General features: G+C 37.4%; 1 protein-coding gene across 1 annotated transcript in view; it reads right to left on the bottom strand.

Moving 5' to 3' along the window:
- LOC133560264 (multiple PDZ domain protein) overlaps positions 1-22,410 on the bottom strand; it is a 66,426-nt gene that overhangs the window by 11,484 nt on the left and 32,532 nt on the right. The window contains exons 21-37 of the mRNA XM_061912601.1: positions 21,193-21,391; positions 20,988-21,023; positions 16,788-16,892; positions 16,618-16,698; positions 11,200-11,377; positions 11,013-11,123; positions 9,924-9,995; positions 9,738-9,809; positions 9,117-9,303; positions 6,909-7,105; positions 6,750-6,841; positions 5,129-5,207; positions 4,630-4,680; positions 4,204-4,390; positions 3,895-4,134; positions 3,738-3,824; positions 3,533-3,678 (exon numbers count right to left, since the gene is read on the bottom strand). Coding sequence (XP_061768585.1) covers positions 3,533-3,678; positions 3,738-3,824; positions 3,895-4,134; positions 4,204-4,390; positions 4,630-4,680; positions 5,129-5,207; positions 6,750-6,841; positions 6,909-7,105; positions 9,117-9,303; positions 9,738-9,809; positions 9,924-9,995; positions 11,013-11,123; positions 11,200-11,377; positions 16,618-16,698; positions 16,788-16,892; positions 20,988-21,023; positions 21,193-21,391 — 2,120 coding nt within the window. The remainder of the gene's footprint in view (positions 1-3,532; positions 3,679-3,737; positions 3,825-3,894; positions 4,135-4,203; positions 4,391-4,629; positions 4,681-5,128; positions 5,208-6,749; positions 6,842-6,908; positions 7,106-9,116; positions 9,304-9,737; positions 9,810-9,923; positions 9,996-11,012; positions 11,124-11,199; positions 11,378-16,617; positions 16,699-16,787; positions 16,893-20,987; positions 21,024-21,192; positions 21,392-22,410) is intronic.

Raw genomic sequence — 22,410 nt, 5'->3', positions numbered from 1 at the left:
CTTTAATAACTACTTTGTAAATATTGGACCAAATATGGAAGAAAAAATCCTAAATCTTTTGTCATTTGAGGAATAGAATGATACTGAAGACAGAAATCCCAGCTTAATGTTCCTCACTAATATAGAAATAATTGATATTGCGAACAAATGCAAAAAAAACTGAGTGTCATTGGTTGGTTAAATTTCATTTCAAACGTGTATACAGTATCAATATGATGCATCACATATTTGACATATTTTCATTTTTCTTGCCCGAAATTTAATTCCACTTATTTATATGCTAAAAACTTTTTGTTGTACATGCATTCCGATGTTTTAAGTAGAATTTTTCCCTAAGATTATATTTCTCTTCTTTTGTTGAGAAGACATGTTGTACATTCTTGGGCAGTAGGTTTGATTTATGCATAATTTTAGCTGTTTGGAACTGTACTAAATCGCTGAGTTTCAATATTTTTGATTCATTAAATAGATGGTTTATATATGTTCTCTAGATCCAACATTATGTATTATTCTAATTGACCTGTTTTTTTTTTAACACAGTGAGTGAATGAAGCGTACTTTTGTACTTATGTCTCCGTATTTCTACAAAATAACTCCAATATGATTACACTAGCGATCAGCAGAGAATATGAAGTGATTTTTGGTCTAGAATATATGTACTTTATTCATTATATTATATTGCTTGCAACTTTTTGCTGTACATTGTTACAGGAGATTCAAAGATCATTTTATTGTCTATTATTACACATTTCTTTTACTCTTTCAATGTCTACTCTGTCTATTTAGGGCCAGAGCAGCGGAGCAAGCCTTATTGAAATTTCTGTGTTTTTGCTTCTGTTCGTTTGGACGCCTTTTTAAGGCCCGTAAGGTCCCCATATTTAAAAAATAAATTTAAAAAATTATAATTTTGTGGTCCCAAAAGTGAAGTTTCAAAATTGGCTCTCTCGTGCCACCTTTAAAATGAGAAAAAAACAACCCCTCCCACCAAGTTTCTGGTACCGACACACAAATTGCAGGAGATGTCTATCACGACGGAACACACATAAAAATCTCAGAAACTCATACCTAAAAACAAACAGGAAGTTGGCCATCTTGATTTTCGTCTTCTATTTTTCAGCCAAAAAAAGGGGACATACTTTTACGAACTTCTGTTTGGGACTTCGACCAAATGAATTGTGGTTAAAATTACAGATACATAGGCGATGGATGATATATTGCAAACAAATTGTTCCTATGTCATAACGTGGGTGTGGTATGGCGCCAAACTTTGCTGTAATGGGTATTGGACATTTTTCGGGGGGACTTTGGCCAAATGAGTCGCGTAAAATTGCAAACAAATTTTGCCGAGGCCATAAGTTGTGGGCGCGGCATGGGGCCAAACATTGCTTCGATGATTCGCCACAAACCACGAAACATTAATAACTTGGCTCCACAAATTCAGATCTTGATCTTATTTGGTAGAAATGATGATGATGACACTCCGAGGTGCCGGATGGGTCAGTACCTGTTCCTACCAACTTGTAGTGGGTGGAGCCTAGAGGCAAAATACTGCCCCACGCCATACTAAACTGATGGGTGATGATACATTGTAAAACATAATTTGCTTATAACAGGAAATGTTAATAACCCAGCTTCACAAGTTCTAATTTTGATCTTAATTGGTAAAAATAATGATGACACTCATATGGGTTTGTACATATTTGTATCTATTCGTAGTGGGCTGAGCTTGGTGGCGAATTCGGCTGTATGCTATTTCCAATCAAACTGGTATCACATCACTTTAGAATCGATTACACACATATATCAAAAATAATGAGCAAGCACAAATTGTAAATAGATATTATTTACAACATAGGATGTGGGCGTGGCATTGCACCAAACTTTGAGTCGATGGTTCGCCTCCACAAATTAAGATCTTGATCCTAATTAGTAGAAATGATGATGAGGACACACTGAAGTTACCAATATTATTCAATATATATAATGCACATTTTTTCTAACCTAATGGTACCTGTTGTTGTGTATTTGGGAACCCCAAATGTGTAATTAAACCATGGAGGCATGGCAGAGACATTGGGGCGGCATAGCTCGGTTGGTAGAGTGGCCGTGCCAGCAACTTGAGGGTTCCAGGTTCGATTCCCACTTCCACCATCCTAGTCACTCCTGTTGTGTCCTTGGGCAAGACACTTTACCCACCTGCTCCCAGTGCCACCCACACTGGTTTGAATGTAACTCAGATATTCGGTTTCACTGTGTAAAGCGCTTTGAATCACTAGAGAAAAGCGCTATACAAATATAATTCACTTATAAAACAATCTTTTCCTTCCTTCATACTTCCTTCAAACGAGCCGTTTAATCTTGCCCTGTATATCCCCATGTATGGTAAAGTTTTATCCGTAAATCTTTGTGAGAGTTCGACACTGTAGTCAATATGTTCCTTCTTTTTGTTATCCTATTATTGTTGTGAAGACTGGCTCGCACATGCACATTCATTCTCCACTGTTGCCATTTCTAATACAAACGGAAAGAGGAGTTCAGAACATTCAAAGTAAAGTCACATACAGAATATTTGAAAAATAATGTTATTCCCCCAAAAATATTTTCAGCCACAAAACAAAACAATTAAACTGCAATAAATTAAACAGGACACAGTAGTTCATCTACCAACACCTAAAAAGTGTATTAAAATATAATTTGTACGTACTAATATTTAATCATATCTAAAAATATATATATAAAAATCAGTACAAAATAATTCAAATTACAGAATTATTCAATACAAAATCTTTTTTTTTTCATTTTCGTAATAAAAAAAAGTTGTTGTTTTTTAAAGAAATTTAATAATAATAATGATAATTTTTTATCTGTCCTATCCGGCCACTCAGGAAAGTCATATTGTTGATGTAAATGCCGATATCTGCTGTACAGATTAACATTAAAAAAGAGAAGTGATGGGTAATTCTCGTTGCCTTATTTGTATTGGATTTTATTAAATGTTTGGGTGGAATTTTATTAAACAACACCCGTTTTCTTTTAAGTAATATAGAAATGTATCCCGCTGTTTATCTATTTTATGGAAAAATGTGGTTAATCATAGAACTGGAACCCAATGTTATTAAAAATAGTTGATTTTTAATCAAGAATCGTTTTGAATGGAAAATTGATTATGAATCGAATCATACCCCCAAGATTCAAATCTAATCAAATCGCGTGGTGCCCAAAAGATTCGCAGCCGTATAGAATTTAATCGAGCCCTAGTTTCCCCTAGAAACAAAGAAAATGTTGTCAAAGGCCCATTCTTGAAAAATGTTCACTTCGATCTACTTATTCTACAAGTGTCATAGGTTACACATCCCAATGCGGGACACTGTCTGTGGTGGCCAAACGCCAACACACAGTAAGTATGTAACAGTAGTTATGTAATTTATGACACTAAATTATGGGTGGGCCACCTGCTGCAGCATGTGAGCCATTCAGAAAAAAATGTTGCGTTGTAAAATTCGTAAACTAGATAAGTGGTTGTTCCACCTACCAGCAGGGTGTCGCATCCTCCTACGATGCTGAGCCCAAGTCCAGTCCGCCCTTTGGAGATGTCGATGGTGGTCTCGCAGCCCGGGATGATGGGGCATGTGGCTGGGTCGCAGGTTAGTGTAGAAGGGGTCGATGAACGGCTCTGACCTTAAAAACAACATAGTTTAGTATTATTTCATTACATTTCATTTAATAAGATAACTCACCTATGGCTGTTTCCAGTTGACAAAGCACACTAGATATGCTGTCGGGGCCTTCTTCTAGGTTGTCTTGAGTTGATAAATGGCTATGACCTTAAAAAAGAACACGATTTATTGGATGGGTCCTTAAATTAAAAAGCCTGAAGCAAGAAAGATGATTTACTGGTGGCCGTTTCCGGTTGACAAAGCAGGCTGGGTAAGCAGGCAAGGCCTTCTTCTGGGTGGTTTGGAACCAATGATTGGCTTTGACCTTTATAGGAAGAGTTTATGTATGTGCCTTTTAACTCATCACTGTGAATAAGGGAAGATGAATCACTCGTAGCTGTTTCCAGTTGACAAAGCACGCTGGATACGCTGGTGAGGCGTTCTTCTGGGTCGTTTTGAACCAATGACAAGCTATGACCTAAAAACAAACACTATAGCTTAAAGTCTGTCGTTCAATTTTCACCCTTAAGAAGGAAGGATGACTCACTCGCGGCTGTTTCCAGTTGACCAGCGCGAATCACGTTGGATATGCTTTCATCTGGGCTGTTTCGAATTGTTTCCACGGTGTAAGCAAGCTCTGGTTTCCCGTTCCTGGCACCTCCAGTACAACTTTCTGTGTGCTGAACACTATATTCTTCATGCACTTTCACCTTTGTGGTCTCCTCATCGTTTTCCTAATGGTGACCACAACATAAATAGTTGGTTTTAATGACAGGTTCCAACCCAATACTTTTGTCCAAAGATACACAGGTTTCTTTAATAATAGGTCTTAACCCAATACTTTTGTCTAAATATTCTTAGGAAATGTTTCTGTTTGTTTTTTTCCCTGCACTATCATTTTGTCCATGCCTCCAAGATCACAGTAATTGTGTTTTATTTTTTTTAGTAGTTTTTATGGAAATAGGCAACTCGCCTTTAGCGTTGCGGCGCCGTCCACATTACCATTGGCGGGCGTTGTTTCTGGCTGTGAGGAGACATAACGTAACATAATTTACCTGTGTTACTAAGTGTGTGTGTGTGTGTATGTATGAATGTATGTATGTATGTATGTATGTATGCATGTATGCATGTATATGTATATATATATATATATGTATGTATAAATTTGTGTGTGTATATATGTATATATGTATATGTGTGTATATATGTGTATATATGTAGACATGTATATACAGTATATATATGTATGTATATATGTCTATATATATGTATGTACACATATATCTATGTGTGTATATGTATATATATGTACTGTATATATGTATATAAGTATATGTATATATATATATAGATATATATATATATGTGTAAATGTATATATGTATATGTATGTATATACTGTATATGAGTGTGTGTGTATGTGTGTCAGAAAGTAATTTCCAGCTTATGATGTTGTCTACTACTTGTTGCACCTCTTCATGAGGGTCTATTGTGTCTCCAACTGTTTCTCTCACAGGACCCACCGCCATCTGCTCCAGGGATTCTGTGTTCCTGTTACAAAAAAAAAATATGCAAATAATAATAATATGTAAAACAAATATTTCATATTTATTAGTTCACAATAGGGGTGCTGGAAACATATGATTTACCTTCAAGTTGCAATTGTAATTTATTCCGATTAAAACTGGGTCAATTTGTTCAAAAATCCTTTTTTCTTTTTTCACAAAATTGAAAAAGAAAACATTTTTAGGCCTTCAACAGTTTACATGAGTATACATCATACTGTACTTCAGCAGCCAAGAGTGGATTTTTTGTAACCTTTTTTGGAAATTATCTTTTTACCACTTTTATACTAAATACTATATTGAGAGAATCAGTTTGAATTGAGAATAGTGTTGAATCAAGAATCAATTCTGAATCGTATGGTCACCTAAAGAATCTGAATTAAATTATATTGTGAGTTGTTGTAAGATTGACATAGTTCACAATGTTTTTTCTTTAGGAAAAGTGCAACAAAGGAAACATACAATAATAACTGTTTGAACAATGTGAATTATTCTATTTTCTCAGTACATTGCTTTTGTCTTATCCACTCGTCTTTGCGATTTATGTATTTTACCGAGAAGGCCAAGAGGTCTTGAAACAGTAGACTTTAAAGGGTCACAATAAGCTAAACCAACTTTTTGTACCTATTTTTGTGTATTTGGGATCTGCCTAAATCCAGAAAATGTTAATCCAAACCATAAAGGCATGGTGCAGCACTTTTCCTTGGTACTACCTCTATTCATTTGCTTAGTAGACGGGTGACTCATTTTCATTACATTCTGATTTTTCGGTAGGAAGCCTTCGGTTATGTACCGACTTCCCATGCAGTACATATTACAAGTAAAGGCAAGAAGTGTGTCTTGAGTCGTGCATTTACTGGGTAATTAAATGCCAGCGGACACAAAAGGCAAAGTATTTGCATGAGAGCATACATCCAGACATACATTGCACTTCCACAAGCCCGGGCAGTGTGCATTAACGTAGGCAAGGAATGGCAGCATGGAGAACACCTCCACAAGGGGGCAGCCCAGTGTTTGACTAGCAGAAATCATGACTGGCAATAGTGCTAAGAAGACTTGGAGACACTCTTCTGTCATTTGACAACACTTCATCTTCCTGGTAAAATACATAAATCAGAAGAAATGCAGTGGGGTTGAAGAACTTTCCCCAGTACAAATGCTTCCTCTCGTGGATATTGATAACATCACAATAGGGAGGGACCCATCCATCCATTTTTCTACTACTTGTCCCTCTCGGGGTTGCGGGGATAATGAAGCCTATCGCAGTTTCACTGGGGCGGAAAGCGGGGTACACCGTGGACAAGTTGCCACCTCATTGCAGGGCCAACCCAGACAGACAACATTAACACTCAGATTCACAGACTAGCCTAACCCCAGTTGCATGTCTTTCTTTGGAAGTAGGAGGAAGCCAGAGTACCCGGAGAGGACCCAAACTCCACATAGAAAGACCCCAATATATAATATACAGTATATATAATTTAAATACAACCATACACATTGTCATATTTTTTTCACTTATCTGTTTTACCGTATAAAGATGATTTTGACTCTGGACGGCGCACTTTTGATAATGGACGATGCATTCTGGTGACTGTGGCCATAGAGGACCTCCCCATTAATCTAGAGAAAGACAAATAATTAAACCAAACAATTAAACAAAACAATTAATGGGTTGGCTGTGTCTTACCTCTAGTAGCTCATCCCCGACGAGCATGCGTCCGTCCCTCCCAGCCGCCCCTGCTGAGTCGATGCCGATCACGAACACACTCATGCGGGAGCGGTCCCTGTTGCCCGCCAGGCTGAGGCCCAGTCCTGTCTTGCCTTTCTCCAGCTCGATCATGTGCAGGACACCTGGCAGTCTGCCATAGCGCTGGATGACGTCCTCTGAAACATAATTTCAATACTGATATCGTCATCGTTTACAAGTGATTTATTAGGGGTAAGACAGTGAATATGTAATAGTTTTATGTACATAAAGGAGAAAAGACATTTGAATCCAACTGATTTTGCACGTTTATGCCCGTATGAAGATATGAACATTCCATATTTTTTATGGTAGTTTCATTGTAACAGAAAGACAGTGTAAAATGTATCCAGAAACGGTTACAAATGAAGTATTTGAACTTCAAGCAAAATTTGACTCATCCAAGTGGAACAAACCATTTTGTATTTTTGAAGGGGGATATCTTAGATGTTCTTAATTTGGTTCAAACAACTTTATTATTGAATTACAAGGCTATATTGTTTCATATTAACATTTATGTCTTTTTTTAATACCTTACATTTTTAAATGGCAGAAGTAGTCAGATGGTCCTTGTAGTTGGTAATCAAGGCTGCATATATTTTCGTATGGATTTAGTTCCACTCCCTTTTAAAGATATGCTCCAAATCCTGAAGGTTTCTGGTTTCAAAGCCAAGTTTCAGCTCGCTCCACAGATTTTTAAAGATGATTTAGGGCCACTCAAGCTTTTCTTTGAGCCATTGCTTTGTTGCTTTGGCCGTATATTTGGGTCAGTGTCATGCAGGTTGACCAAACCACGTCAGTGTTCAAGCTGAGGCCAGGAGTTTCTGTTCCATGATCCTATGGTACATTTACAGTACATAGTACATTCAACGTCCATGTTTGATAGTAGCAATGCATATTCACCATTCTACATCAATGGCAAATAGCTACATTTTGGTCACATGACACCGTTATTTTGTATTTGTTCTTCATCTATCAATTTTTGCATCAAGAGTGGATCCTCTCACCAAGCTTCTTACTGGTGATCTTGTAGTCAATTGTCCCTGAGGTCCTTGCTACATTACACTGCAGGGCAAAGTGACTCGAATGGATTTTTTTTCAAAAATCTGTTTTTTTTTTCCAGCTGACCGTTTATACTGCAAGTAAAACATGATCTTTGTCTGGCTCTAGTGTGGCCTCGACGTCACTTGCATGCGCAGTTTCGATAAAGTGAAAACAAACGAAGTTGACCGGATTCCGTAAATGAACGAGGAAGTCGCTACTACTACAAAATAAAATAAAAGTTGCCACCATAGATAACGTTGCCATACCTTAAAAATGTGTATTTTTTTTGTGAAATTAAATTAAAGTAACATAATGTATGAATAGATGTATACCGTGTAATATATTTGGCTGTTAAGTAGAGGAGGCACGGACATAAGCCTGTATCAACGTTAGCTTTATTTTTCAACTCAAATGTAAGCATAAACGCTGAAGTGTCAATTACGGTACTTCAACAATTGCTATTTCTTCGTAATTAAAATATGTATTAATATTTTACATATAGCCTATTATTGGCACACTATTGACAGGTGACGCACCGAAAAGTCGGCCTTCGAAAATAGACTGCTCACCGAAACCAGATGTTGTGATAAAGTATCCACTTGCTGGTGGGCTGCATCTTTCCCAAGAGTGAAGTAGCTCGCCAAAAGATGACTAAAAAGTCACATGCGGGTCGGAATCACGTAGCTTTGCGTTTAGACTGAAGTCGCATTTGAAAAGATCAGATTCCAATCGGATTTGGACTACTTCCTGACGTGGCCTGAATCGGATCAGATTTGAAGCACTTTGAAGCATTTAAACTGGGAAAAAAATCTATGTGTCACTTGAGGGCAAAAAAAAATCTGATTTGGTGTGCGCTGTAAACTGGGCCTTGGAATACTTTTCAAATGTTTGTGCTTCATAGACAAAAAAGTTCTCCTGGTTGGAATGGGATCAAGTACTTATTTGCCTCAATCTAATGAACAGTCATTCATATACAGCATATGTTACATGTATTCAATAGCCTTATAATATTATTTTATTTACCTTCTGTGTCTGTTACAATAAACATAGATATCTTTGTAACGAGGCAAACTTATCAGCAGATAATAATAATAAAAATGTACTCACTCCAGCTGTATCCAAACTCATCAACCTCTTCTTCTTCCTCATTGTTCCCCTCCTGAGCATCTTCCAAAGGCCAGCCCGGGATCTCCGTCAGCTCGTCGGTGTCCGTCTCACCAACGTGCGGCACCACCGGCAGGGCAACAACTCCACAGCTGCCGACTGGGACATTCTTTGTCTCATGCTTTTTCGCCTGTTTGAAAAACAATATTACTAGCAAAAGGTGACACTTTTTTTTTTGTTTGTTTGGGATCAATACACTTGGCGAGAGGAGCTGATAGGCTTGATTTATGGTCTGGCTGATTGAATGAAAGGCTGCAGTCACTCGAGAGGATCTTTGACTAACATTTTTGCAGTAGGTTCTTAAAAACAACAAGTGTTCTTGTCACATATAGGATCTTTGACTAGTGTTTTGACAAGCATTCTTTTTTTTATGTACTTAAAATGGCAGAGGGGACAAACAACAATCATATGTGGTAATTTGAGGAAGACAAACATGCTTGGACACTGCACTGCACCTACTACATGCACACATACACACTCACACACATACTGTACGAACACACACACACACACACACACACAATAGGAACACTAAAATGAAAACCACAACAGAGATACACAAACCTTAAACGGGGTAGGAGTGAAAGGGTTAGTTGGGGAGAGGCGCAGGACAAGTCTACTGTGACTGTCAGCCTCCTACAGAGAAGAGGACACAACCACAAGTTTAGACAATGACAAAACAACTATAGACACACAGTCGTCAATACAAAAAAAAAAAATTAAATGAAGACCACGTTTGATTTCACCAACCTTGTCCTTCTTGTCTCTCAGCACAGATACTGCATTGTCCTCTGTGGTCTCTGCCACAGCTGCTGATGCACACTGTACAACACAATGTATTGTAAGAATATTCTACTGTCTAATTGCTTGGATTAAAAAAAACCTCACGTCCGGCTCACATCCGGTTCATTGAATACGCGTGGTGGTCAAGCCAGCATTTGTTCTCAATGGGTACGAGGCACCATTTAGACTTTCTTGAAGAAAAATGCCCTATGCTTGCGTTGTTTTCTGCTGTATGGACCGTTTAAATCGCGAAAAGGATAAACTTTTTTTTCAGAGTTCTTCGAAAGGTTATCAAGAATGGCAAAAATTGCAAAATTTTATTTAAAAAAAGACAACAAAAGTACCACACACTGCAGTCCAAGGGAGCAGAGTCAAAGAATACACAAGTTTGCAGTGACCACTCCGTTAAATGTTTTTTTTATATATACTTTTAACGTTTAGTGTTTACCGTGTAAGTACTATCCTCCTATTATTTGTATTTTTAAGACACATTTTTGCCACTAGTGTTCCGTAAAGCACCATCTTAGTGAGTCTAAATAAATTAGATAAATAGTGAGCAAAACCTAATGGAGTTAAGTTTTTACCAAAGGCAACAATCATAAATGAAGCTTTCAGCACATACACAATGTTGACATCTATCGTCATATTTTTATAAAGATGGGGAAAAACATGTGTACTCGTAAACGGCGTGTGTGACGACAACAAGGCAACAAACATAGCAATAGACGCAAAGTTAAATCATGAAATGCAACCTTACCCGAGCATAAACCATGCATATTAATCCAGGAGAGTATTGACTCCAATTTCCTTGACCCAGCCACACACATATAGGTTGTAGACCTCCATACTTTACCAAGTTTTCATCTGTTTTGTCGTGTAGAATTATGTCTGGGGCACGCGATAGTTTGATGTGATTTGGGAACCGCACCAACGAATAACCCTTGATCATTCGACAAATATTTTTTGTTTGGATAAAGATAGGGATTTAATCCATTGCATAGTCAAATTTTATGCTAACTTGTCGGAAAACAAGCAATAATGGGTATTCAGGCTTACTCTGGGCTTGTGGATGATACTCTGCACCAAGAAGGACACGGGGTTGCCCGCATTGCGTATGGCCTCCACCGCCTCCTCATGACTGGCCTCTCTCAAGTCCACGCTGTCCACCTGACAGGAGACATCAGGTAGCATCACTCTATAGCACATTAAGCTTGAAGAAGTTGAACTTTAAAAGAAAAAATACCTCGACAATCCTGTCTCCAGTCTTTAAGGTGCCGTTGTGTCCAGCAGGACTGTCCTCCAGGACATGCTTGATAAAAATCCCCCTCATCACCTCGCCGTTGCTAAGACGACTGCCCATCCCACGTCCCCCTACAATGCTGATGCCCAGAGACTTGCCGGGCTGCCTGAAGAGCGCCACCCTGAGGAGGTAGGCAGTAAAGTCAACACCTAGCATTTTCCACTGTGGTGCCTTTACTCTAATTAACGTTCTTCTGGTTTAAAATAACTTCTGATGGGCTGCTGTCAGGGTGTCCAGAACTGTTGCTTGTAGGTTCTTAGTTTTTATGATTATTAATAGTATTAAAATATAAATAAATCAATAAAAATAGAAAATATAGTCAATCAATAACTGTTACACTAGTTTTGAGATAAATGAATACTGAAACCAAATAATAAACACACACACAACAAATATAAGTATATATAAACACATGAATGTATATGTATATATATATATATACATATAAATGTATGCATATATATGTATATATACATATATATTAGGGGGGTGGGAAAAAATCGATTCGAATACGTTGTGCAATTCAGAATCGATTCTCATTTTTAAAAAATAATTTATTTTTTCTATCAATCTAACAAACCAGTACACAGCAATACCATAACAATTTAATCCAATTCCAAAACCAAACCTGACCCAACAACACTCAGAACTGCAATAAACAGAGCAATTGAGAAAACACAAACACGACACAGAACAAACCAAAAGTAGTAAAACAAAATGAATATTATCAACAACAGTATCAATATTAATTATAATTTCAGCATACCAGTGAATAAAAATCCCTCATTGACATTATCATTAGACATTTATAAAAAAAGAAAAAAAGAACAATAGTGTCACAGTGGCTTACGCTTGCATCGCATCTCATAAGCTTGACAACACACTGTGTCCAATGTTTTCACAAAGATAAAAAATAAGTCATATTTTTGGTGCGTTTAATATTTAAAACAAATGTACATTATTGCAATCAGTTGCTAAAACATTGCTGCACTTGTCCAGGGTGTACAACGCCTTCCACCCGATTGTAGCTGAGATAGGCGCCAGCGCCCCCCGCAGCCCCAAAAGGGAATAAGCGGAAGAAAATGGATGGATGGATGATAAAACAATGTCCTTTACAATTATAAAAGCTTTTTTTTTTTTTTAGATCTACTCTGCTTGCATGTCAGCAGACTGGGGTAGATCCTGCTGAAATCCTATGTATTGAATGAATACAGAAACGTTTTGAATCGGAAAAATATCGAATCGATATATTATCTAATCGTGACCCCAAGAATCGATATTGAATCGAATCGTGGGACACCCAAAGATCCACAGCCCTAATGTATATGTATATATACATATACATACATATATATACATTATATATATATACATACATGTATATATACATATACATATACATACATGTATATACATATATATATATATATATATGTAGGTGTGGGAAAAATCACAAGACTACTTCATCTCTACAGAACTGTTTCATGAGGGGTTCCCTCAATCATCAGGAGATTTTAATGGAAGCATTCACATACAATGGTTTGTATAGGGCACAGAGTGGGTGGGTACAGGCAGGCGTAGGGTGTGGTGATTGGCTCATGTGTTACCTAGGAGGTGTTTCCGTCTGTGGCGGCATGTTGAAATGATTTCACTGCGCTTGTTAAGGGATGATAGATCTGGATGATATATAATAAACAGTTTCTCTTTCAAGCATAGGTTGTATCTTTTATTACCACTGTTGTAAGGTGTGCTGGACGCAAGAATTTGCCATGTTATTGAATATTCAACATTATTGTCTTTGAGGTTCCAAATGTGTTTGCTGAGTTCTGTAGAGTTCCGCAAAGTCTGGTTTCTAAAGGAGGCGTTGTGATTATTCCATCTTGTTTTGAACGCTCCTTCGGTTAATCCTACGTACGTGTCGGATGTGTTAATGATGAGAATCATTAATCATGAGAATCTCCTGATGATTGAGAGAACCCCTCATGAAACAGTTCTGTTGAGATGAAGTAGTCTTGTGATTTTTCCCACACCTACATATTGCGCTCTACCACGGTATCAAGCACTATTCTCTGGATAATCCAATAGAGACATATATATATATATATATATATATATATATATATATATATATATATTTTTTTTTTTTTTAATAGCTATATTTATTATTATATTATTGTATATAAAATATGTCATACAATAGATAAACAAATAAAGATAAATAAACATTTGATAACATGAACCAATAACTACTATAGAATCGTCATATGATATCAATATCAATATTTACTACTATTATTATTGTTTTCATTACTATAATTATTATAATTATTGGTAGTAGTACATTAAAATACTGAAAGTGTAAATTAAAATGTTATTAACAATAATAATAATAAAATAAATTACTAATATTAAATTAAATACATTTTCATAAAAACACCTACAGAGGTACACATGCATAAACACACAAATATACAGTACATACATATATACAGTACATACACACATACACATATATATATGTATATATATATATATATATATATATATATATATATATATATATATATATATATATATATACTGCTCAAACCTGCTCAAAAAAATTAAGGGAAAACTAAAATAACACATTCTAGATCTGAATGAATTAAATATTCTTATTAAATACTTAGTTTTTTACATAGTTGAATGTGCTGACAACAAAATCACACAAAATTTCTAAATAAAAATCAAATTATTTGACACATTGAGGTCTGGGTTTCGAGTCACACTCAACATTAAAGTGGAAAAAACCACTACAGGCTGTCTATATCATTTACACAAAATCATGTGAAATGTCAATCAGTGTTGCTTCCTAAGCGGACGGTTTTATTTCACAGAAGTGCGATTGACTTGGAGTTACATTGTGTTAAGTGTTCCCTTTATGTTTCATTGCAGTTTATATATTCAGTATGGTGCAGACTAACAACTCAAACTGCCTTGACAAGTCGGCAACACGGTCGATCATGTTTTTGATGATTTCTTCATTTAGTTGAATGAATATCAGCTGTATCTTCAACTCCGCACTGTCCTTCACACTCGCTTTTTGGTTCCCGTGATTGGAAAAACAAAGTGCTGTCTTTGGTTGCTAGAGCTATCGAGGTATCGAGTGAGACACAGAAGTTTAGCTTGGATCCTACAGGGTTCACTTTGACATTTGCTACGCTTATGTAGTGGTGAGGAGTCTCATCATTACCTACATTTTTGTTTGTAACCTAAAGCAAAACACTTAGCCGACAGGCTGGAAAGAATCAAAATTTCAAATTAAGACCGCAGATGAAGAATGGTTAAACAAGTTGAACATTCACAATAGATCCATCAATTTGTGGTGAGAGTTCTCCAGAAAGAATATAAATCACCTATTATGATCTGTGCAGACCAGATCCTGTTTTATTTCGAGTTTGTTGGCGTTTTCGTTTGTTTAGTGGCTTAATTTCTTGAGCTTTTACTTTGGTGGCAATTTCGTTTTTGTGTTTCCTGCAGCAGCTTCACGCCTGCCTTTGAGCGCTAATCCCCGCACCTGCTTTGTGTTAGCAATCAAGACTATATTAATTGTGCGAATGCCAACCTTTTTTGTTGGGACTTTGTCATGTTGGTTATTGAATGTGGACGCACGTTGCGAACATGTTTTTGCTGTGCTCCAGCATCCCGTTATTGTCACCATGTTGAACTCTAACTTATAATAATAATTCACCCCGATGCAATATCCTATCCTAGTACCCTACTGTGCAATACTACCCTTCGAGTGCAATACTTCCGACACTGATTGTTATTTATTACTTCAGTACTCTTGTCTTGTTCTGTATATTGTACAGTATTTTGTCTTTCTATAGTGTTTTGTATATTGTACAGGATTGCTTATTATTTTTATTGGATGGTAGTCTGTTTATTTCAATTGTTAGTTTTTCCTTTATTACCTCTTGTGCCCATATTTGTTTCCACTACCGCACCTTTGGAGTCCTTAATCTCGTATGATGACAATAAAGTCCATTCTAGTCTACCTTGTAGCCTGTCCAGTTTAGTTTCGTTTTGTGTAACATTCCCTATGGTGTACCTTTCCCTTAGCAGCACTTGCCTTTTGTTTTTGTCATCACGTCAAATACTTTTTACCTGTACGCTGCTATCTCGGCTTTTCTGCATTTTGGGAACATGCCAATTATTGCCGACCCGTGTTTCACAATCAAAAGTGAACTATTACAAAATAATATACTTTGTTGAAGAGAGTGAGGAGAAATGGAAGTAGACAATGCACATATTTTTTTGGAAATGTGGTCCTGCAATTTAGTACAATCATATATATTATAATGTATTGTTGATAATTCCTTGATATACAGTAAGGATCCCTAGGTCAGCTGCAATGATGTAACTTGGAAAGTATAGATGAAAAAAGGGCACAAGCAAAGGACAGACACTAAGTAAAGAGCCTGTTGACAATGAGTAAAAAGGCTATAACAAGAAAATGGGACACACCCCCACAGGATTAATGGGTTCTGATTGTTAAAAGGAAATGCATTCAATGGAACTGCTGAAACACGCCTGTGACTACATGGACCAGTGTTCAACGACAAATGAAGTAAATGGACATTACTCATGACCAATCAGCAACAAAAACATAATACAACACTTGACAAACAAAAAATATTTTCTTGATGGACTGCCAAAAGGGAACTGCCATTCTAGCACTCGTTTCGTTGCATGTGTTTTAATTTCATGTACTATGTTTTGTACCAAAAAGTGGAGTGAATTATATTTATATAGTGCTTTTCTCGAGGGACTCAAAGCTTTTTAAATAGCAAAACCCAATATTTAAGTTACATTTAAAGCAATGTGGGTGGCACTGGGAGCAGGTGGGTAAAGTGTCTTGCCCGAGGACACAACGGCACTGACTCGGAATGCGGAAACGGGGATCAAACCTGGAACCGTCAAGTTGCTGGCGCAGCCGCTGTACAAACCAAACCACGACTCCCCACTGTGCAGTAAATACTACAGTGATGATAAAAAATAAATGTAAGTTTTTTAAATGGATTAATTGGATTTACATGATTATCTAATGGAAAAATTGTTTTGGTTTTTGACCGTTTGCAACAAATTAATAACGAAAACCAGGGCACCACTGTAAAGATAACCTCCTAAAATTAACTAAATGACATGACTATTTCGACTACCACCAAATAACTGCACTATAGTCTGGGTAGTAATAGTAATTGTTGGCAATGTAAAATAAAAAAAATTCAAAACTAAATCAAAAATACATACATTTAAATAACAAAATTCTATACCCTTTAAAAATCCACAACAGATTGTGAATTGATGTACTGTACTCACAGCCGAGGTTGGCTCCAGTTGCCATAAGTCACGCTCTCCTCCCCCTCGCCGTCTTCCCGCTCTGGAAGGTTCGGAACATCCCTATAATTACAATGGAAGATACTTAAACATGGTCCAGTTTTACTAAAAAAAACAAAACACCATCTTATTTTAAGCTGGACAGAACATACTTGGGAGCTGGAATTAGCAGTGGTGGTTCAGAGAAGACATTGGCTGTGGCTTGCTCCAAGCTGTTCTTGTACTCATCCAGATACTCAGCAGGGACGTACGTGATGCTAAACACAAACATAAATACATTGATAAACTATTTCAATTGTTATATAGTTCACGTACATTCATGCACTCATCATGGGTTTGAATGTCACACTCATTTTCGTTCTTGATGATTTATTTGAACCGTTGTTTTAACAAGATGGAATGGTAATACAACAACAGTACACTGAATCTCAAAATTGTTATGACAATTTTCAACCTCTAATGATTAACCTGAACCACTTTTTGCACAAGGAAATAACAATACAACGTAAACAACAAGTTTATATTTATTTCATACTTTCTTATTTTAAAACAGGTTTAAAAGGTGATATATGTATATTGTAGCTTACTGTACTGCGATGAGGTGGCGACTTGTCCAGGGTGTACGCTGCCTTCTGCCCGATTGTAGCTGAGATAGGCACCAGCGCCCACCGCGTCCCCAAAGGGGTATAAGCGGTAGGAAATGGATCGATGGATAGCTTACTGTACTGTACTGACATTCAGCCATCTCAATGTTATGATAATCAGTGCTGATGTTTCCAGAATGTCTTTAACTTGACAAGACCCAAGACCCAAATAACTCCTTGTTAATGATTATGCCTGACTGCTGCTGATTTCTCTTTGGCAGCATAAACATCAAATCAACGGCTTGATCAAAACTGGTTTTGGGATGTGTAAAGTAGGCTTAAGCTTCTGGATGGGCCTTTCCGCAGCCCAGACCTGAACCCCCGTACATCGGTAGAAAGCTGGGTTTGTGCCAGGAAACCAGTTTTAAACCACAAATTCTGGCAAGCAGAGTGTTTAGATATTCAGTTAGAATTATGCCAAGAAGTTGGCAGATTTCTACAAAAAGCATTTTGTCAATGTGAAACTTGCTAACTGCAAGTAAAAGTGTTTCTATGGCAACATAACCCTCAAATCAACAGCTCGGTGGTTGAAACATGGACACAATCGGGTGTTCCAGAAGACAATGATCCCAATTGTAGATCAAAACCATTTGTGAAATGGATAAAGCAAGCAAACACTAAGCTACTGGAATGGCCTTCCCAAAGCCCAGACATCAATATTTTTGAACATTTGTGTTTTATGCTTAAAGCCAGTCTGTGCCTGGAAAACCACCTGTTTAATTCTGTCAAAAAGGGGAGTCAAATTTTCAGCCAAAATTATACTAGAAGCTTGTTGATGCATACAATAAGCACCTAGTTGGTGAGTAAGGGACACCAACTATTAGTGGAGATGTTCGTATGCATTTGGGCCCCTATGTAGAATTTTGACCTGATGTAATTTCCAAAATAATTACAACTTTTGCACCCAATTACTGTTCATCATATTATCATGCCACTTCTCAAAAACAAAGGTTCAAAATTACCCGACATTTAGACTCATGATGCCATTAAGAATATCACATAAAGTACAGTGGTACCTCAACTTAAGAGCTCAATTGTTTCTACGACCGAGTTAGTAACTCAAAACTTGTATCTCAAATCAGTGGCGACCATTTCAATGAACTGAAATAAATTTAATCCGTGCTTGGCTATCTCAGAACAGCACAATTTTAACATGTGAAATGCCCTTTAAAAAAACAAATGAACTTTTGGATAATAAACATTGTTTGAAAAGCAATAAAATATAATGCACCTCAAACTACCGTACTTTTGAGATATAATTTGGGTTGTCAAAAATAAACTCATGTGATTAATCACAAGTAATTATCTACTGTATACACGCAAATTAATCCCACAATTTGTATTTACTGTTCATGCTCCTTTACCTTAATCGTGGTTGGTTACTTGAAAGGCGGCATGTGTTGTTATAAGATCAGTAAATCAGGTTAATGTATATCTAACGCAACGAAAAGATGAGTGAGGAGAGTCTGGCTGATGTGCTTGGTGTTAAATTATACTTCAAAATACACCCACACTGGACTTTACATGGAACTTTTACTAAGTTTCGAGCAAATAAATTATGTGCATTCAAGTAACACATAAAAAAATGTGCCAGTATACAGTAACATTCCGACATTAAAATTGCAATTTTGTCCAAATTTTGGGCTCTTTTTAGTCAATTATGCAAGCTGGTAATAACCTGCCATTAATGACTAATCCAAATTCAAAATTTAATTAATCTGATTTCCAAAAAATAATCATTTGACAGCACTAGAAATAATGTAAAAATAGTGCATAGCGTTTACCTTGGGACCGGAATATTCCAGTATCAACTTCGGCCGACTTTTCAGTCGTTTAACAACAGGAATTGTTATTGTTGTCGAGGTTGCACAAGGACGTCTTTGAGTGATGGATCGGACAGGTCAGAGTTGACAGCAACAGACATACAGTATACTGTGTTTACATCAGACCCAGTGAGCAAGGCTAATACTTCACTGCCCAGTTATTAGTTAGGATGAAATAATGAACTGAAACACATTGTGCAGACCAATCGGCAGCTTCTCCAAATTTTCATGGATAGATATCCCCTGTTTGGATTTTGTTTTGGTGTAGAAGCTGAATTCTGCTTAGGATTGGTGCAGACTGAGAGTAATGAGTTTGGATTGTTTGTAGAGTCTAATACACAGCAGGTTTTTAAGTGTTTGTTTTTCCGATTTGGTGGGTGTTGCACGCGTTTTCTCTCCCCTTTTCACTCATGTTCTCAGTTTCGGTGGTTGGAGGGCAGGCAGTGGACGATTACTTCCAGCAGCAGGGATGCTTGTTGCTCAAATGTATGCTGGCAATTTTAAACCAGGGGTCTCAAACACGCAGCCCGCGAGCCAATTGCGGCCCGCGAGACGTTATTTTGCGGCCCGCACCTTAAAATGAAAATGTAATGTTGGTACGGCCCGTGAGTTTTATATGAAAGGCACTTTACAGCGTCATACTTGTATATCCCCGATTTTTCTGGGAGATTCCTGATTTTCAGTGACCCTCCAGGAGTAATCATTCTCCCCAAATTTCACCCAAACAACGATATTAGGGGGGGAACCGTGGAGGCCCTGCCTTTAGCATCCTCAACAATTTGTACAAAGAGTGTGCCAGCCCAGCCACATGTTGTATTTGGCTTCTGTAGATGCAGTGACTGCAAGACAAACTTCATCAACAGCCACACAGGTCACACTGAGGGTGGCTGTATAAACAGCTTTAACACTGTTACAAATATGTGCCACACTGTGAACCCACACCTAACAAGAATGACAAACACGTTTCGGGAGAACATCTGCACCGTAACACAACATAAAAAATACCCAGAATCCCATGCAGCCCTAACTATTCCGGGCTACAATATACACCCCCCACCCCCGCCCACCCAACCCTGCCCCCTATTGTAGCCCGGAAGAGTTAGGGCTGCATTGGGTTCTGGGTATTTGTTCTGTTGTGTTTATGTTGTGTTACGGTGCGGATGTTCTCCCAAAATGTGTTTGTCAATCTTGTTTGGTCTGGGTTTACAGTGTGGCGCAAATTTATAACAGGGATAAAGTTGTTTATACGGCCACTCTCAGTGTGACCTGTGTGGCTGTTGATCAACTATGTCTTGCAGTCAGTTCCGTGGGTCTGCAGAAGCCTCATACAATATGTGACTGGGCCGGCACACTGTTTGTATGGCGGAAAAGCGGACGAGACGACAGGTTGTACAGGACGCTAAAGGCAGTTTCATCTCGGCACACCCTTAATATTGTTGTCTGGGTGAAAACCGGGAGAATGATAGCCCCGGTAGAGTGCCGGGAGGGGCACTGATATTCAGGTGTTTCCCGTAAAGATTGTGAGAGTTGGCAAGTAAGTTGCTAGGGCGAGAAAGCCATTCAAAGAAGGTAAATCCATTAAAAAGTGCATGTTAGAATTTTTTAAGAAATATTTTCTTGCGGAGCAGCCTCACCCAGTTTCTGCATCCAATGGCTCCCAGGTAAATTGAGTTTGAGACCCCTGCTTTAAACCAAGAGACAGTGTGTATCTCCAAATACTCCTAAATTGAGGTACCACTTTAATGCAGAAAGACATGCAGCGGCAGTTCGTTCAGAGGTTTAGAAAGAAAAGATGGAAAATACTATTGAAATAAAAATTAGTATGGTATTCAAGTCTTACCCTAATTTAGAATTAAGATAGATCAGGTCGGTTAGTCATACTCACACATAAAACGGGCACAGATCATCCTTGGGTGCGGATCTAGAACGTGAAGCATTGTTTATGTATGCACCAGAGCTTAATTAACAACACTGCCTTGTTTAGTTAAGCAAGCAAAACCGAGTCATCATATAATTTAATCCCACTGTTAGTCAATATTACAGTTTATGCAAAGGTTTAATTATAACAGGTGCAAACATTGATCTCTTACTCTAGGTCTGGCCCGATGAGAGAGTGCCGGCGAAGCATGGCACGGGCCTGGGCGTTGGTCATGTTGGCTGTGGGCTCCCCGTTGATGGCCATAATTAGGTCGCCTACCCCAAGGCGCCCATCCCTGCTGATGGAGCCGCCGTGAATGATGCTGCGGATCAGCATCCCCAGGCCATCCTTCATTGCGCTCACCGTCATCCCTATCAAGGTACATCATATATAACAAACACATTCATTTATAAAATAAGTCAAATATATTAGTCCTTGTTTGATTTTATTTTGTACATGCTCATAAGGTTACTTGGTGGCACATCACATAATCATTTTTTTACAACTAAACATGTCCGAAAACGAGTAGGAAGAAACAGAGCTTATTTAATCGTACCCCTTCTCTGTTGCAAAATGATTACTAATACATTTGTTAAGCGTACTTTGGTAGTTATTTCCTCACATTTCTACACAATACGTCAGATATGGTAACACTAGAGAGCAGTAGAGGACATTGATAGTTATGGTCTGGAATGTATTTTGCTTGATTCATTATTGAAATATGTATTGCCCTTTCTGTCACCTTATGTACTTAAGAAGACATTTCCAGCTCTTTTTGTAATTTATTTTAACATCAAGAAATGTGTTTTTATTCACCATGTCAATAGCTACTCCTTCTGTTTGTATTTGACTGTCTTTGTATTAGTATTTTTTAAATGAACAATACAACAACAATATTATTGTATTAGATTCAAATTCATTTATTTTATTAGATTTCTTTAATATTTTTAATAATAATGTAATTGAACCAAACACAGTACAATTCATATTTTATTTAGTATAAAAATGTAACAATTAGTTATATTAATACCAGCAACAACCATAAATATTAATGTAAAATACATTTGAAAAAGTTACACAATTAAATGTATTATCATCCATGCATCCATTTTCTATTATAATTATTATTTTAAATGTCCACTACACAGGCATGAATGCTTAATATATAATATTAATAAAATGATAATGATAGTAGGCCCTGTGATGAGGTGACGACTTGTCCAGGGTGTACACAGCCTTTTGCCCGAATGCAGCTGAGATAGGCTCCAGCACCCTTCATGATCCCAAAAGGGACAAGCGGTAGACCATAGATGGATGGAATAATGAAAATATTACATTTATTACTCGTCACAAATTATAAATAATACAAAATAATTCACTAAAACATATT

This window comes from Nerophis ophidion, linkage group LG10, assembly GCF_033978795.1.
Source record: "Nerophis ophidion isolate RoL-2023_Sa linkage group LG10, RoL_Noph_v1.0, whole genome shotgun sequence".
Taxonomy (NCBI): domain Eukaryota; kingdom Metazoa; phylum Chordata; class Actinopteri; order Syngnathiformes; family Syngnathidae; genus Nerophis; species Nerophis ophidion.
Note: the sequence above shows the minus strand (reverse complement) of the source record. Positions and strands in the feature narration are given on the sequence as shown.